At 34.7% G+C, this 17,728-nt stretch overlaps 1 protein-coding gene across 3 annotated transcripts in view; it reads left to right on the top strand.

Annotated features, from left to right (window-relative positions):
• Positions 1-17,728, top strand: part of LOC115219876 (KICSTOR complex protein SZT2) — a 201,426-nt gene that overhangs the window by 36,076 nt on the left and 147,622 nt on the right. For all 3 annotated transcript variants that reach the window (XM_029790174.2, XM_029790175.2, XM_029790173.2), the window contains exons 19-20: positions 2,190-2,326; positions 4,856-5,018. In XM_029790174.2, coding sequence (XP_029646034.1) covers positions 2,190-2,326; positions 4,856-5,018 — 300 coding nt within the window. The remainder of the gene's footprint in view (positions 1-2,189; positions 2,327-4,855; positions 5,019-17,728) is intronic.

Raw genomic sequence — 17,728 nt, 5'->3', positions numbered from 1 at the left:
TAGTTGTTTGTATAATATGGCATTTTTTTTTTGCATTTTGATCATGTATCATTTTACTTGAGAAACCTCTCTATTTAAAGGCTGTGCTCTAATTACCTGATTTCAAAAATTTCTTTGGTCTTTTATGTTGTTGTCCTTTATCAGTTCCCAGCATTTCTTTGTAGAGCAGATATTGCCTACACACACACAATTACATTTGGACTAACATAGACTAAAAACTTCCTTTGATACCTTGAAATTGTAATATTTTTCACTAATTTCCTAGTCACGATTAGCAAAAGTGAAACCGGTTGACTATGTAAATATTTTATCTCTTAAACAAATATATACATTCTGCACATTTTCTTTATTATATTTTTCACCACACACACACACACACACACACACACATATATATGCACATACTCCTACACGCATACGTCTCAGCTGCTGCAGGCACCCCCACTCTCCCTCACGTATGTACCATACTCACATCCCAACCATTCTCTCATCATCACTTGCTACAGTCATGTCTTGCCCATCTCTAAACCTCTCCCCTCGTACTCTTGTGGAAATCCCTCCTCTATTCCTTCTGTATTACTTATACTTCCCCATCTCACTCTTCCCTGTGAGTAGGCTCCAATACATCTCCAACACCATTCTGTCACTCTTTCTATCTTGTTCTGACTGTCTCTCTATCTCTCTCTCTCACCTTCCTCTCCTTCCTTGTCCTACTGGGCTAACCAAGTTTCTCCTCAAAAGCAAAACAACTATGGCTGTCCCTCTGTTATACTCTAACTTCTTGCCTGGCATACAGCCACTTCTCTTGGTTCCACCTCCTCTTCCAGCTGAGCAGTCTCTGTCTTACAAGGCCTTCCTTGCTGGCATGGATTGGATGGTTTGTCAGGACTCAGTGCAACCAGTGTGCTGTGTTCAGCTGCAGTGTCTACTTTGGGATGGTTTCTACAGCCATATGCCCTTCCTAATACCAACCACTTTACAGTGTATATTGGATGTTTTTGTTTTTCATGACATTAGCACTAGTGAGATCCCCAAGTAACTTGCTAGACAAAGAAAATGTTCCCTCGACTGAATGGGGTTATTGTAGTAATAGAGGTGGTTTTATGCCAGGTGAGGAGAGACTAAAGTATGACAGAAGAAAAGGCACAGGTGTATTGCTAAATTGGAAATATATAGCTACCCTATATTGTACAGGTATGGGTGGGAGTAATTGAAAGGAAGACAAAGATGATGATGAAGTATTAATACTCTCAAGGTAGATGAAGAGAGAATAGGGACAGAATAACAGAGCATGAGAGAAGAGTGAGTGATGGTTAGATATGGGTGGTGGGTGGAGGTGAATGTAGTGAATGATGAACAAGGGTTAAGGTACATTATTTACATTCGATGGATATTTGTCCTCATCTTGTTCATCTACCCTTATTTTGAAGGGGTGGCATGTTTCACCACCCCCTCAAAATAAGGGTAGCTGAGCATCTCAAAGCTGTGACATGAGGAAATATTGGTAAATCGGGTATAGCTGATCATGTATGGAAAAATGGAGACCACCTCCCCCTGTGGGATGAAGTTAAAATAATAGACAGAGAGCACCACTGGAAAATACGAAAACAAAAAAAAAGCAGCACATATGCTAGGACACAACAACCTCCTAAGCAGACCGAGTGCAGATATGAGCAGCATATGGGAACCAGTATTAAGGAAGAATAGAAAAATATTAGATTTATAAGCCCGAATGTAAATATTGTACATAATTCCTCATCTCTTAAATATAGAGCTGTAAGGGTTAAGGTGTTGTTTGTTGTATGGGAAGGGAAGGTGAAAGATGTAGGAATAGCTGAAGAAGGAAGTGCTTGGCTACTTATGTTGCTTATATTTGGTAACTTGGTCTTTATCAACAACAATAAGAGATGGACACTACACAACTAGAAAATTGAAATGATGACATCAATGCATCCTCACTGAATGCTTACAAAAGAGTGAGCTTTACCAAAGGTGCCTAAAGACTTCTTTATAGTTAGCAGTCTTAGTCCAGGATACAAGCTATCAAGAGGCTGGTATCATAATTTAATTGCCTTAACAAATAAAAGGAAAAATAGTCAATTCATTGAATGTTTTCAGCATATGTATCCTCTTGCTATGTTCCATTTTTTTTTTACTCTATAAAATGTATTTTAATTTTTTATTAACAGTCTGACAATTCTTTCATTAAACGTACTCCAAGACTTGGCTATGAAGGAGAGGATGAGAATGATGAAAGCCACACTTCATCAACATGTGTTGTACAATATATCTTGTTTCCACCTAATGCTAAAAACACTCGTGGGAGGTATGTCCTTTGATCTTCACATGTATTATTTTGTATAATATGATTCATAAAATGAGAAAAACTGTGTGTGCTACCACAAAATGCACACATGAACACAACCACTTTCCCGTACAACCACAAATGCACAATGACAAAGACACACACACACACACACACACACACACACACATATACAACTGATTTCCATACAGTTTCTTTCTACCAAATTAACTCACAAGGCATTGGTTGACCTGGGGTCATTGTACAAAACACTTGCCCAAAGTATCATGCAGTGGGATCAACCCCCAAGTTATGCGGTTGCAAAGTAAGCCTTTTACCATGCAAAACACACATGAATATATGACACATGTCAATATACAATCAACAAATATATAAACATTCATACTAAGTTTAGAAAAAGCTTTAGTCTTTTCTTCAATCTCTTGTTCATCTGTACATAAAAGGATTCCATAGCTCTTATTTATTCCAAACTCTCCTATTGTAATTCTCCAGCAGATCTAGAATAAGCATTTAAATCAAAAATAATCATTTTAAATCTTTGGCATTTAAACTGGCCAATATCCAGACCTATATTCTACACATTTTATGTTGAAACTGACCAGATCTGGCCTTTCGTGCTTATCTAAAATGTCATTCTAATAATAAACAATCATTGCAGTCTCAAAACTATGAGATTAATTACTCTTTTACCACTCATTTGACTGCGGCCATGCTGGAGCACCGCCTTTAGTCTAACAAATCGACCCCTAGGACTTATTCTCTCTAAGCCTAGTACTTATTCTATAGGTCTTTTTTGCCGAACTGCTAAGTTACGGGGACGTAAGCACACCACCATCGGTGGTCAAGCGATGTTGGGGGGGGGACAGACACACAAACATACACACACACAAACATACATACACACACACACACACACACACACACACACACACACACACACACACACACACACACACACACACACACACACACACATATATATACAACAGGCTTCTTTCAGTTTCTGTCTACCAAATCCACTAACGACCTGAGGCTATAGTAGAAGACATTTGCCCAAGGTGCCATGCAGTGGGACTGAACCCGGAGCCATGTGGCTGGTAAGCAAGCTACTTACCACACAGCCACTCCTATGCCAATATGAATAAATAAGCGTTACATTGACAGCAGTCTGAATGCTAAAGGGTTAAACTGCCTTTCGTTATATTTCCTGACACATTTTTGCTCAAATTTAAGTTTTTACCCCAACATATATGCTGTTATTACTTTAACCCTTTAGCATTCAGATTATTTTGTCAAATGTGATGCTTATTTATTCACAGTCTTTTGAATTAATCATGCATCATCTTGTAGCTTTGAAATTTCAATAATGTGAATGTTTATTTTTAGAATGATATTGTAGCATAAGTGTGAGTGGCTGTATCTGGCCAGTTAGAACATAAAACAAGTAGAGTATTTGGGCTGGATATGACCAGTTTAAATGCTAAAAGCTTAAGGCAAAATTGACTTTGTTTTGAACCAAAGCGGGAGCCTCCTCAAGTGTACTCAGCCTGTTAGAAATAGTAGCCTGATATTCCTCAAACTTGACCTTACTATCTGTTATGACATAGGTGTACATGCCTGGTGTAAAATGGTATTACATAAATAAATAGTTAGTTGTGGTTATCTAAAATAACCTATCACAGAAATATATGTTTACACAGAACGTACTCCATATTACTTGAACGTAGGTACAATACTCAGCATTCACAGTTCAACTGCTGACTGTTAAACCAATATACATTGAATGAACATGGTAAAACACTATGGTCGAACTAACACCGTCAACTATCCCTTGACAGTTCACACAGTTTTTATTGCAATTGATTAGTCCACTTTCAGTTATGTGGGGGTATTCAGGATTCTCCCATGACACTATCTTAAAAAGAAAAAAGACTGGATGGTCATGGCTGGACTGACTTTGATCATGGGATTGCTTGATCAAAGCTGAAATTGGGGTTAATAATAGCAATAGTTGACTTTCTTTGGATGAAAAGTTGGTTAGAAATTCTGTGTTGAAAGTAAATAAAAATAATTAAAAACCATTTGGCACAGGCATGGCTGTGTGGTAAGAAGTTTGCTCCCTAACTACATGGTTCCAGGTTCAGTCTCATTGTGTGGCACCTTGGATGAGTGTTTTCTACAGCCTAGGGTTGACCAAAGTCTTGTGAATGGATTTGGTGGATGGAAACTGAAAGAAGCCTGTTGTATATGTATAGACAGTATGTTTCTTCATGTCTGTATTCCCCCTCCCCTGTCACTTGACAATTGGTGCTGGTGTGTTTATGTCCCCATAACTCGGGAGTTCATAAAAAAGAGAACAATAGAAAATAAGTGAAGGACTTGAAGAAAAAAGCAAATAGATACTTGGGTTGATTCATTCAACTAAAAATTCTTCACAATGGTGCCCCAGCATGACCGCTGTCTAATTATTAAAACAAGTAAAAGATAAAAGTATTATGAAACCTTTTTTTTTTTTTTTTACCTCTGCAGCATATCTGAAGATGAAATGGAAGAATGTGAATTGGCTGAGTCAGATGGAGAGTTACAAATAGTGACAGAATGTTGGGTGGAACCTCAACATGGCCTAAGTGTGAACAACCCACTGGAGAGGAAACATTTGAATGGATTGACTTACCAAGAAATTGCATCTTCGGTATGTCCTAGTTCTTCTTATAATTCTCTTTTGTTCATTTGTTTGATATGAAAGGATTCTTGATAATTTGGGAGAGAAAAATTAGAAAATAATATCTAATGTTGGTTTCACAAGTGCCAAACATTCTTCTGCTTGTCATAAATTTCAGTTATTTTTCTTTTAAATTCTTTATTAATTTTTCAGAGGGACTTGGAATTTTTTTTTTTATCTATTACAGAGAATGAGCATATTTTGTATATCTCTTTTTGTGTGTGAGTGTGTAAATATATATAGGATGACACGCAAATTCGTGAAGCATTCCATATTTTCTAATGGGGGTGCCCCAGCATGGCCACAGCTTGTGAGCTGAAACTAGATAAAAATAAAAAATAAATAAATATATATATATATATATGTGTGCATGAATTATTATATTGTATGTATTTATATGTGCATGTATTTATTATTTTTATACAAGAACATTGTTGACAGTGACTTTGCAGTTTTGGTCAGCTAAGTCATTGTTGGACTGTGATACATTAGAGTTATTCTTGCCTTTATGTAGTCTCTGTTGAGTTAAAATAATCTTTGGGTGTGTGGGTTTGAGTGGGGTGGTAATTAAGTTTTTATGGTCAGTTGTTATGGAAAGGTGTTTTGGGAACATTTTTTATTGATTAAATTTGGGTTTTCAGAGTTACTGTCAACAATATTCTTGTATAAAAATTATAAATTTGTACTCTATAAAAGTATGGAGTAACCCATCAAATTAATGTAAAACTGTTTTTATTATAACTGAACATAAAAACAAACATTAATATATATGCATGTATATATGTGTATGTATTTTTTCTCCGAATGTTCTATTCCGTTTTTAATTATTTGGAGCCTTCCTGTAAGGAAGGAGCTGGTTTCTAACAAAGATACAAAGCTTCAACATTAGAATGTAGATAACTAAAAAAAAAAAATTTTGAACTTGAGAAAAGCTTTGCATATTTTTACTGTTCTGCTTACAGATTGCAATTGTAATGTGCATGTGTGTTAACTGGTTGATTTCATTTTCTGAAAACCATAACCATTTCAGATTGTCACTTAGACATTTACTCATGAAACCAAATGCATCAATTATTATTGGGAAAATATGATTTCATAATCTAGGTGTGGGAGCTACGGGTTTCAAAGTAGTTGTCCACAGTTATCCTCTTTCTCTTTAATTTTCAAAAAGATATTTACATCAATGGGACAGCTGACTTCTATGATTACATATTTTTCCCTGTCTATCTGAAATAGTGATATCTTGGCCTCTGATGTTTGCATTTGGTAGAAGTTTTGATAGGAATGTCCCACCAGTATTCTTTGTGTTGATATTTATGTATTCAATATTAAGGGAATTCTCTATATTTATCCCTATATTTATTTTTTTATGGCATTATATATTATTTTAGCAACAACATCATGTTGCATTGGAAAGTAATAACTTGATAACATTTTTGGGCAACTGCTGTTCACTTGGTTGCATCTTTGACATTAAATGAGGTTCATTGTCTTTTTTGTATGGTATTTTGTAGTATATATATATCATCATCATCATCATCATCATCATCATATATATATATATATATATAATCGAGTATAGTCAGCTGAAATTGCAAAGATAATCTGGTACTCGACTGAGGAAAGAAAACTTGTCCTTGTTTTCTTTGTAGCGTTTATCTGGATGTTTTGTTGTCTCATTTTTGTATCACCTAACTGTCCGGGTGTTTTGCGTTCTTGTCCCATTTTGTATTTCATATATATATATATATATATATATAATATATATATATATATAGCGGCGTACGTACACTTTGGTCTCACATATATATATATATATATACAGGGTGCAATGGGTAAATTGTTGCCAATTTATATGTTTAATTTCCTGCATGTGCATCGTTTGTTTCTGATTTTGTTGACTATATAGTATAGAGAAAAACAGCTCTATGATGCAATTCACTCTATCAGAAATTTGGAAACAACATGCGGTACTGCTTGGCATTCATGCTGGAAGCTCCAATATGAACATTTCAGAGTGTTTGGGTGACAGTCTGAGGACATGTACTGAGAGTGATAAAAATCAAACATCCACTCAACTTCATGGTGTTTGGAGTGATCGCTAGTGATGGCAATGTTATGCCTCCATTCATCTTACCAGACGATCTCAGGCTCAACACGGAAGCCTACATCAAGTGCCTGGTAGAGGTGGTGCTACCTTGGGTCAAGAGGGTGGCTACTGGAAGACCCTATGTCTAGCAACAGGTCTCTGCACCATGCCACACAAGCAAGAGAACCCAGTTATGGCTTTCAGACAATTTCTGCAACCACATCACCCTAACACCTAACTCTCCAGACTGTAACCCCCCTTGATTATTACCTGTGGGGTGCAGTGGAGTGAGAGACCAACAAAACTCCTTGTAACACCAAAGATTATGGCAGCATTCACCAGCTTAAACAAGGAGACCGTTCAGAAGAATTGCTGGAGATTCCAAAGCCGTCTGGAGGTCGTGGTTGAAGCTAATGGTGATTTTATTGAATAAATTTATTCTTTAGTATTTCAAGATATTTTTATATAATTTTGGTAAATATATCTGTTAAAATGAGATGTCAGTGTTATTTTCATTTTTGCATAATTTGGACAACAGTTTATTCACTGCACCCTGTGTATATATATATATATATATACATATATATATATATATACATATATAATATATATATATATATATATATATATATATATATTATATATATATATATATATATAAACCGTGCCAAAACAAGCACAGAAGTCTGATTATTGTAGTTTGGCTTATTGTGATAGAGTGTGTGAAAAGTTTTCTTGTTGAGTGTGGGTGGGACACACAGTGCTTCTAGAACTCAGTTTTGCTGATGTGGGTGGGTCTTCTCAAGAACTTCATATCGCCAGACATCTCAGTCCATTGTCATTTCCTCTGTGAAGCCCAACATCCTGAGCTCGGTCCTTACCACTTCATCCCACATCTTGCTAGGTCTCCGTCCTTCGTGGGTACATCCACTTTCAGTGATCAGCACTTCTTTATGTGGCTGTCCTCATTCAAACACATCACATGTTCAAACCAATGTAGTCTTCTCTTTTGCATGCTGCATTTGATTCCTCTTATGCCCAACATTTTTCTCAATACATTTGCACTGATGTTGCACATCCAACAGAGCATACTACCTTCATTTCTCTCCAGTCTATGCATGTCCTCTGCATTCAGATCCCATGTCTCACTACCATGAAATATAGCGGTTTGCACACAAGCATCATATAATCTACTTTCACTCTGAGAGAGAGTCCTTTTGTTGCCAACAGAGGTAATAGCTCTCTGAACTTCCTCCACCCAATTCTTATTCTAGAATCAATACTTTCAGAGCATCCCCCACCATTACTAATTTGGTCACCTAGGTAACCGAAGCAATCTACAACCTCCAAAGAGCCTCATGGGCATTTGAGAGAATCTAAGTCCTCTGTGCTCTTAGTGCTTATTGTTCCTGCACATCTGCCACATACAAAGATGACTTTTAATTAAATACTATCTCTAGTGTATATACTGGATACATACATATGTATTTATTTCAGAATATAGACAGAGCAGCATAGAGTTTGGATACAGTTTGTATTTTAATTGGTCTCAACAGCTATTACGTTAATAATAAATAACATTAAAGATATAATCACATAATTGTGATACGCAATTAATTAATTATGTATCACAGTTATGTAGTTATACATTTATTGATGTATATCTTAATGAAACAGCTGTTGGGGATGAACTACATGTGACATATATGTTTTTCTGCTTTTAAAGATTATTTTAATTAATTATGGATATACGTGCAAGTCTGTCCTACTTGGATTTTCTGCAATGAAGTAATGTGTTGGAATTTAATGACTTGTTAATTGAGTTCTTAATTATGATTGATATTTTATACATCAGTTTTTCTATGTAGATGTGTGTGTGTGTGTGTGTGTGTGTGTGTGTGTGAGTTTATGTGTATAAATATATGTATACGAATGTGTATATTCTGCATTTCTGAAGCTCTATGGCATAAAACTCCTTACTTTAAAAACTGTGAATTGTTGGCAACAGAAAGAACTAGCTGGCCCTAAAATCCTGTCTCAAATTACTCCCCATCTCTTCAAGGTTTACTATTATTATTTCTTTTTTCTTACCTGAATTCTACTGGAAAAACATATTTCTAGGTATAGATATGTATTTTATGTTAATTGATGTATAGGTATGTACGAAGGGGTGCTGAAAAGTTCCTAGCTTTGGGTAAAAGAAAATACGGGAGGATCAGTTAATTATGGTTTTATCCAATATATTCCCCTCTCAGATTCACACACTTATTGCAGCAGTCCTTCAGTTTTTCTAAGTACAGTAGAACTCAGCTGGCTGGGCCTCTAACCAGGCCTTTCACAATACCCTTAAAGTCATGAACATTTCAGCACCCCCTCATATGTTAGTTGCATAGGTGTGAGGTTTGAGAAAAAAAACAAAGCAAAACATTTTTTCCCCTGTCAGAAGAAATCATACTATTTAGAAGAGAGCTTGACTTAATAGAAATATCAACCAAATAATTCACCATTTTTAAAACAATGGATGACTCATTTGGTAATATAGACATTTTTTAAAAGACAGGATTCTCATAAATTAGAATGTCTTAGAACACAGGCTTTTGCAACCAAGAGAAACTAAGATAGCAACAACAACAACAATAACCATTACATTATTCAGAATTCTTCTATTAGTTAAACTGGCTGCAACCAACACTTGCTCATTCTTTTCTTTTCCCTTTGTTCCTCTAGATGTACAGGACAAAGATATGTTATCTATAATCTCTGAATTATTAAAAAAATGTGTGTCCTGTACCTTGAACTGCTAAGATTTTTAAAAATTGTTATCTTTTGTCTGATTAATTCCAACTTGATTTTTGGTTCCAATTCTTATACTTGAGTAATTGCTAATCTTTGAGATGAATCCAAAGTTCTATTCTCTTTTTTTTTTTCAACATCTCTGTCTCTCTCTCTCTCCCTGTTTGTCTGTCTGTCTCTCTTATTTCACCAGGAACAAAATACTTAATACTTCCATTTTACTTGATTATCTTAAATATATTATGATTTCACTTATCTAGATAAGCGAAGCTTTCAGACATTTTGGCTGTTTGTTTGTTTATTTATTTATTTTGTTTTTGTTGAAATTTCTGTCAATTCTAATACACGTTAGACATATTAGCAGCTAAGTGGTTAAGATATGGTTAGGTCAAAAGTTATGTACTTGGCAAGATATGGAATTTGACTTCAATTTTTGACTTCAATCTAATTTCTGGCCAGATGATAAGTATTAGTTTTAGCTCATAGTAAGGAATATTAATATTGGGAAAGGTATTCTAGTATGAAAAATAACCTCCGTCCAAAGGGAGTGGTGGTGAAATAAATATGATGTAAAAAGAATAATTGATACAACTAATATATACAAAGACCTATTTTTAAGAACCTTTTGTTGCTGTATGTTTCATAAAATGCATTAGCCACACACACACACACACACACCTGCAAGCAAGGCTGTGTGGTCAAAAAGTCATTTTTCAACCATATAGACCCTGGTTGACCAAAGCCATGTTATTGGATTTGGTTGATGGAAATTGAAAGAAGCCTGTTGTGTGTGTGTAAATTTAAATCACAATATATGGATTTAAGTAATCCAGTAGTACTCCTAAAATATATAATATATAGTAAGATACCTGAGAAAACAATAAGGAGTGTATAAAATTATAAATGACAAGAGAAATAGTATGATGAAAATTTATTTAACTATAAGAAAATTCAAGTATCATGACAAATTGTTTCATAACTTAAAGCATGTAAAGATAATTTATATTATTATATCTAATAGTAAATAAATTACTTACATGTCTGCATTTAGATATTTTTAACAAAGATTTTCTTTCACCTGAGGATGTATCTTAATTTCTGCATTGTTTTAAAATGTCTTTTGCATTAATGCAAATATATAAGTAATTTATCTATTATTAAATATAATAGAAATTGTGAAACAATTTGTCATGATATTAGAATTTTCTTACAGCCAAATAAATTTTCATCATACTATTTCTCTCATCATTTATAACTTTATATGTATGTGTGTGTGTGTGTGTGTGTGTGTGTGTATATATATATATAATATAAATAATATATAAATATATACATACATATATGTACATACCTACATCTATATGTATATATACATGTATATATACATGCATACAGGACATAAAAAAAAATGTTGAACACAATGAGAAGCAAAAACATGGAAAGGATCTTCTTTTCAAACAATGAAAAAAACAGAGTGCAAGACATACAACACAAGGAATATTCCCCTTCTTCAGTTGTCCCTGTTTTGTCTACTCCGCGTTTCAAAGATATATATATATATATATATATTTGTGTTAATGTATGTATATGTGCTTTTGTCATGCCATTCATGCCTTCACATTGTTTATATGTGTTTGTCTGTGGTTTGTCATGTGAAAGAACAGAGAAACAAGTACTTTATTTGGAAACATGCAAGGGTAGGTGACAGGAAGAGCATTCAACCTTCAGCCATTGAATGGTTTTACAAGTTTCATTCTAGCATGGAAAAATCAAACAAAAATGACAATGACAACAGCGACTTTATTCCACCAACTCAGTTTTGATGTTCCTCAATTTCTTCCTTCTACTACAAACTCGTGTACATATTCACTAATAGTATAGTATTTTTATTTCAGTTGATCTGTCAGGTCCCATACTTTATTCAGAGCCTTGAAAGTTACTGCGTCTTATTTATTCTTTACACAGAAAGATCTTTTCTGTTTATTACAATGCTAAATATATGACCCCAGGAAAAGTAGTAGCATCAGCATCAAAACCTAATCTATTAAAGTGAAGATGCATAGCCTAGTGGTTAGGTTAGACTCACAATTCTAAGGTTGTGGGTTCAGTTCCTGACCAAGTACTGCATTGTGTTATTGAGCAAGGCTCTTTATTTCACATTGGTTCGCTCCACTCAGTTGGAAATGATCAACTGCAGCAGTAGGGTTAACCTTGTTAAAAAACACCAGAACACCTTGACAGAGCCAATATTCTCTTTAATTAGGCTCTTCATGTGTAGGTGTAACGACTGCTTGATACTCCATTTTCTACAGGAGAAAGGCTTTCTTGAGGGACTGATTTTCTTTATTGTCCCTGACTTTAACTTATTACAGCCCATCAAAGGTGATGGCAGCATCGATCCGAGACATTCATCCTCCTCTGTTTCTCATGGGAGCAGACATGGCTAACAAAACTGATATGAGATAGGCAGATTCTGTGGCACTGAGGGTACTGGAAGTGATCCCGAACAACAACCTCATGGGATTGATGCTGTCTCCTCCTCTCTTTGGTTTCAAAGTGCTCTACTCCAGCATCTCACATGGACTTCCATGCCTTCCAATTAACAGCCATGGACACCAAGCAGTTGGGAGGGATACCACATAAAATGAAAAACTGCTTCAGATAATCATAAAAACAAAGTTTTGGACATCCATGAGACCTACTTCCAATCTCAATCTCACAGAAGAGGTTCATCTTTGGGAGCTGGTTACCTGGTGTCCAAGTCACAATGATGAATTTATTAATGGCACCAACTAACTTAGTACATTATCACTGATATTTCTGCTACTATCTAACCAGCTAAACTAAATAACTTAACCAATATCCTCAATATTTTGAAACACTGCTTAACTCTTTGCGACCATATTTCATACGAAATAGAATGCCAGTCTGTTTCAATTAGTTTTGGGATTAATTAAGAATTTATGCAGATTTTGTGAAATAATTTTGATGTTTCTCTATTTCTTCTTAAGCACAGATATAACTGTGTGACAAACAGTTTGCTTTCTAACCACATGGTTTCAGGTTCAGTCCCACTGTGTTGCACCTTGGGCGAGTGTTTTCCACTATAGCCTTTAAAGGGTTTATTTAGTCAAACAAACTCCCCCAGTACTTATTTTATATGTCTGGTACTTATTCTGTCAGATACTTTTGCTGAACTGCTAAGTTATGTGGTGATGATGAGACAAACACTATCAGATACACACACACAAACACGATAGGTTTGCAAATAGTTTCTGTTTCCCAGATTTACTCTCAAGGCATTATTTGGCTTGGGAGATATAGTAGAAGACGCTTACCCACGGTGTCATGCAGTGGGGCTGAACCCAAAAGCCTGTGTTTGCAAAGTAAACCTCTTAACCACACAGCCTCTAAGGTGGGTTGGTATAAATCTACTGTTGAAATGCACCATCGCTGTTTCAATTAATATTGGTTTCAAATTTTGGCATAATTGGCAGCAATTTTGGAGACAGGGTAAGTTGGTTATATCGACCCCAGTACTCAATTGGTACTTATTTTATTGACCCCAAAAGGTTGAAAGGCAAAGCTGACCTCAGTGGAACGTAAAGACAGACAAAATACCACTAAGCATTTTGCTTGGCATGCTAACAATTCTGCCAACTTGTCACTTTGTTTCAATTAATATTGAAAAAAAAATAGAGTTTGGTAAATTTGGTAAAATATCTTTATCACTATTAAAATGGGGTTTGAATCATAAACTAACATAAATTTTGACTGGAAGTTTTAATTTACAACATTTTAAAATAGGAAGTTTGTACCAAAGAACTAGGGTCTGTCTCAGATAGTTTGATACCCAAAGGGCTAATACGGTTACTGCAATTTTCTCCATTAACAGTAAATAAAATTTATAGGAATTTGAAAGGAAAATATCAACTCTAAAAATCTGTTTTCTCAATATGATTGTTTATCTGTCTTATCTATGTAAGTAAATGGTATGAAAGGTTAAAGTAGCAATGTTCTTTTTAGTCAGCATTTATTAATATAGATTTCAGTAAAATGCTCTTACCAACCCTTTTCAAATCTAATCAAATTACAACAGCATGTGAATAATGTTTTTTTTATCAATTTTTTTAATTATTATTTTTATTTTTTTAAACCAAAAACTGCACCAGCTTAATAACTGAACTAAGAAATTTGAGACAGTACCGTGTGCATGTCGATTGTAAAGATAAATAGTAATCGTTATATTTTTGATATTATTCAGTGGTTTCTTCTAATAATAACAAAATGGCGCTATATATGAATACTTAAGACTAGGAATTATTAGATCTTTGTAATATGTAAACAAAGTAAAAAATAATAAATAAATAAATATGTGTATTCTGTGCATCTTGCTAGTTCCTTGACTTTAAATATAAAACTTCAAATCCTGCCAAATATTATGTAGAAGTGATTATTTCCCTTACACTAACTGACCATGGCTTAGTGGTTAGGGTATTTGATTCACAATCGTATGGTTGTGAGTTCAATTCCTGGTAACGCATTGCGTCCTTGATCAAGACACTTTATTTCACATTGCTCAAGTCCACTCAGCTGGCAAAAATGAGTAGTACCTGTAATTCAAAGAGTCAGTCCTATAATCTTTTTTGTCATGCTAAGTCTCCCCGAGGACAATGTTAAAGGCACACGTGTCTGTGGAGCATTCAGCCACTTGCACGTTAATTTCGTAAGTAGGCTGTTCCATTGATTGGATCAACTGGAAAACTCTTTATAACCAATGGAGAGCCATTTTTTTTTACACTAACTGGCCACCATGGAACATGTGTTTGAGAGCTTCCTACACCATTAAAATATCAATAACCGTTTAATGAACCAATAATGAAGTCTTTATGTGGACTCTCGACTTCCTAGAAATAATAGCTGTCATTCCAAAGATGGGGAAACAGCAATGCCTACGTGTCTGTTGAGAAGGAATTGTTTAGCGTGTGATTCAATGATCTGTGTTTTTTTTAACTTGTTTTCAGTAAATTAATTTCCCTGCTTTGTTAGTGAATTTGGATGAAGGAAACTGTACAGAAACCTGCAGTGTGTGTGTGTGTGTGTGTGTGTGTGTGTAGGTATTTGTGGATATGCACATTGTATTTCTCTCTCACTAATTACCTAATGGTGTTGGTTTGTTTACATCCCTGTAATTTGTAGCAAACTTAAAATAAGTTGTGGAATCAATTTGATTGACAAAATAAACCCTTCAATGTGGTGCCCCGGCACATCTGCAGGCCAGTGATCGAAACAAGTAAAAGAATAAAGGAATATTTATTGATTTATTGTCTTGTAAGAGAAAGGACACATTAATAAATGTCATCCTAGATATATGCAGTGCTTCAGAGTAGGCTGAGATGGTCTTGGGTGGAATGCTTCTGATCATAGATCTGTTCAGTCAGTACTGACTTGTGGTTAAACAAAAACAAGGATTGTTCAATAATCTTGTTTTTGTATAATCCTGCCTGTAATATCCTGTACTGTACTTTTAACTTATCTAAGTGATAACTTTAAGTGGTTACAATATTTCTTGGCTTATGATTGTTTGTCTTTTCTTGGTCTTTGTACCTTGTTGAACGACGGCAACTTGCTGATACATGTATACTGCTTAATATCTTGACAAGTAACATTTTAAATATGAAATTATGAAACTTGTTTTGAAATCATGAAACCTGTTATCATAGGAATCTCATCCAATGCTCTAAAGATGTTGAAATTGCTGGCATTGTATATTTATTCATTCAGTTGAAATGATTTTTTAAATATGTAATTCATATTACCTCCTTTGTATTTGTAGCTCATTGGTAAATTACAAATTAGTTTAGATCACAATTCTGTGTTTCTTGCACAAGTGGAATTAAAACTAAAACTATGTCTCTCCCTCATATTGATTAATTTGGTCCTCAACTAGGTGGTCACAGTTGGAATTCTTTTGAAGAAATGATTCTATTGACTTAACTCTTTGGCCTTCAGTTTACTCTAATCAAATGTAATGCTTATTTATTCTTGTGCCAAAATCATTATCATCATTATTATTAAAATTTTTTTTTTTTTGAATGAGTTTTTTTTAAAGGCCTCTGGAATTAGTGAGTTGGGGAGTGAAAGAAATTCTCAAATCTTAGACCTGATCAGAATACCTGCATCAGACTAGACTCTGCTGAAAGTACCCAAAATGTCCTGTGGCACTTTGGATATTTTCAGCAGTATTTAATCTGGCATTCTTACAATTCCACCAATCCATTGTAGATCAATGCTTCTCAAACTATCTGGTATGGCGTACAGGCAGTTTTTTTTTCCCAATGTGCCAGGGACCAGTACTATTTCTTAGTAATATTAATTTATACCAGAAATATATAATGAATATAATAAAAGTTGACAATCTTCTTTTAATCATATTTATTTTGTGAACAAGTAATACAATATTACATAAACATTTTATAATGTTTCTTTCTTTTCTGGAAACTCGCCACACACTTGCAGCTGATGGCCTGTGGACCATTACCGGTCCATGGACCATCACTTTGAGTAGCACTGCTGTAGAAAACACTTTATTTGTTTGCTAAGAGACCTACTTAAAAGGCATGAAATAAAAATTGGGTAGGACAAGGAGTGATATCATGAAGTTGGTTAAGATAGAAAGTGAAACTAAGATGTTAACCAATGTTCTATCTTGAGGATGGAAGAGATGAAGTGTTTGAATAACTAGGCGTTGTAGGATTTTTGTTTTTTTTATAAATCAGTGTTAATGGACAGTAAATGTACAAGTGTATGGAAGTGCTTTAATGACAGGTTGTTGAATGATAAATACAAGTTGTGAAGAACAATTTGAAATGGAACCAATAGAAGGGCCAGTTATTGAGGTAGTTTTCAGCATAATTAGAAAGTATATTAAGATGATGTCAGAGAAAGCTGCTAGTTCACTAAGGATAGTTGCTGGGTTGTCGGAGGCATCAAGCTATGGAAGTCATATTTTGTTACTTGGTTAGTTAACTAGGTAAATTAACCTTTTGGCATTCAGATACTTGTTTATTTACATTATCTTGAATTAATCATGCATCATCTTGTAGCTTTGAGATTTTGATGATGTGATTATTTATTTTTAAAATGACATTTTAGAGTAGGTGAGAGAAGCTGGATCTGGCCACTTTGAGCATAGAACAGGTTGAAAATTTGTGCCAGACATGGTCAGTTTAAATGCTAAAGGATTGATAAAAATGATGTCAATCCCATTGCCTGTGTAGCAGTCTTATCATCAGTTGTTACAAAGGCATTGGAGAGGTGAAAATTCCAGAGGTTTGAAAGTAATTGAGTTTTAACAAAGCTAGTTCAGAATATGGTTAGTTTGATATGATGTGCTTTGGTTTTGTACTAGCATATTAACCCATAGTGAAACAGCTGCAAGAGAATTTCTTTATTAAAAACAAATCACTCCTCTTGGGATTTACTGACTCAGCTTTAGACAGTGTCTGTCCTCCTTTCTCTAGTTTGGTGGATATTAAGGAAATTATATGTAAATGAATAGCTTGTTAGAATCATGTAAGCCATATATGAGTGTGCTGTTAATAAGTTAGATTTGGCAATGATGTATTTATTTTACTGGTAAGTGTTCACTAGGACTCTGTCTTCATCCCCCTTTCCTTCCTGATAGTCATTATGGTTATATACAGCTCTGAACTGGATCTCCTGGAGATTTATATGTTGCTCTAGTTCTCATAGCAGAATCTATTAAAAACTTTCAGAAACTTTCAAAACTTGAAGC

The sequence above is a fragment of the Octopus sinensis genome, linkage group LG15, assembly GCF_006345805.1.
Source record: "Octopus sinensis linkage group LG15, ASM634580v1, whole genome shotgun sequence".
Classification (NCBI taxonomy): domain Eukaryota; kingdom Metazoa; phylum Mollusca; class Cephalopoda; order Octopoda; family Octopodidae; genus Octopus; species Octopus sinensis.
The sequence above is the reverse complement of the archived record's forward strand: the minus strand, read 5'-3'. Positions and strand labels throughout refer to the sequence as shown.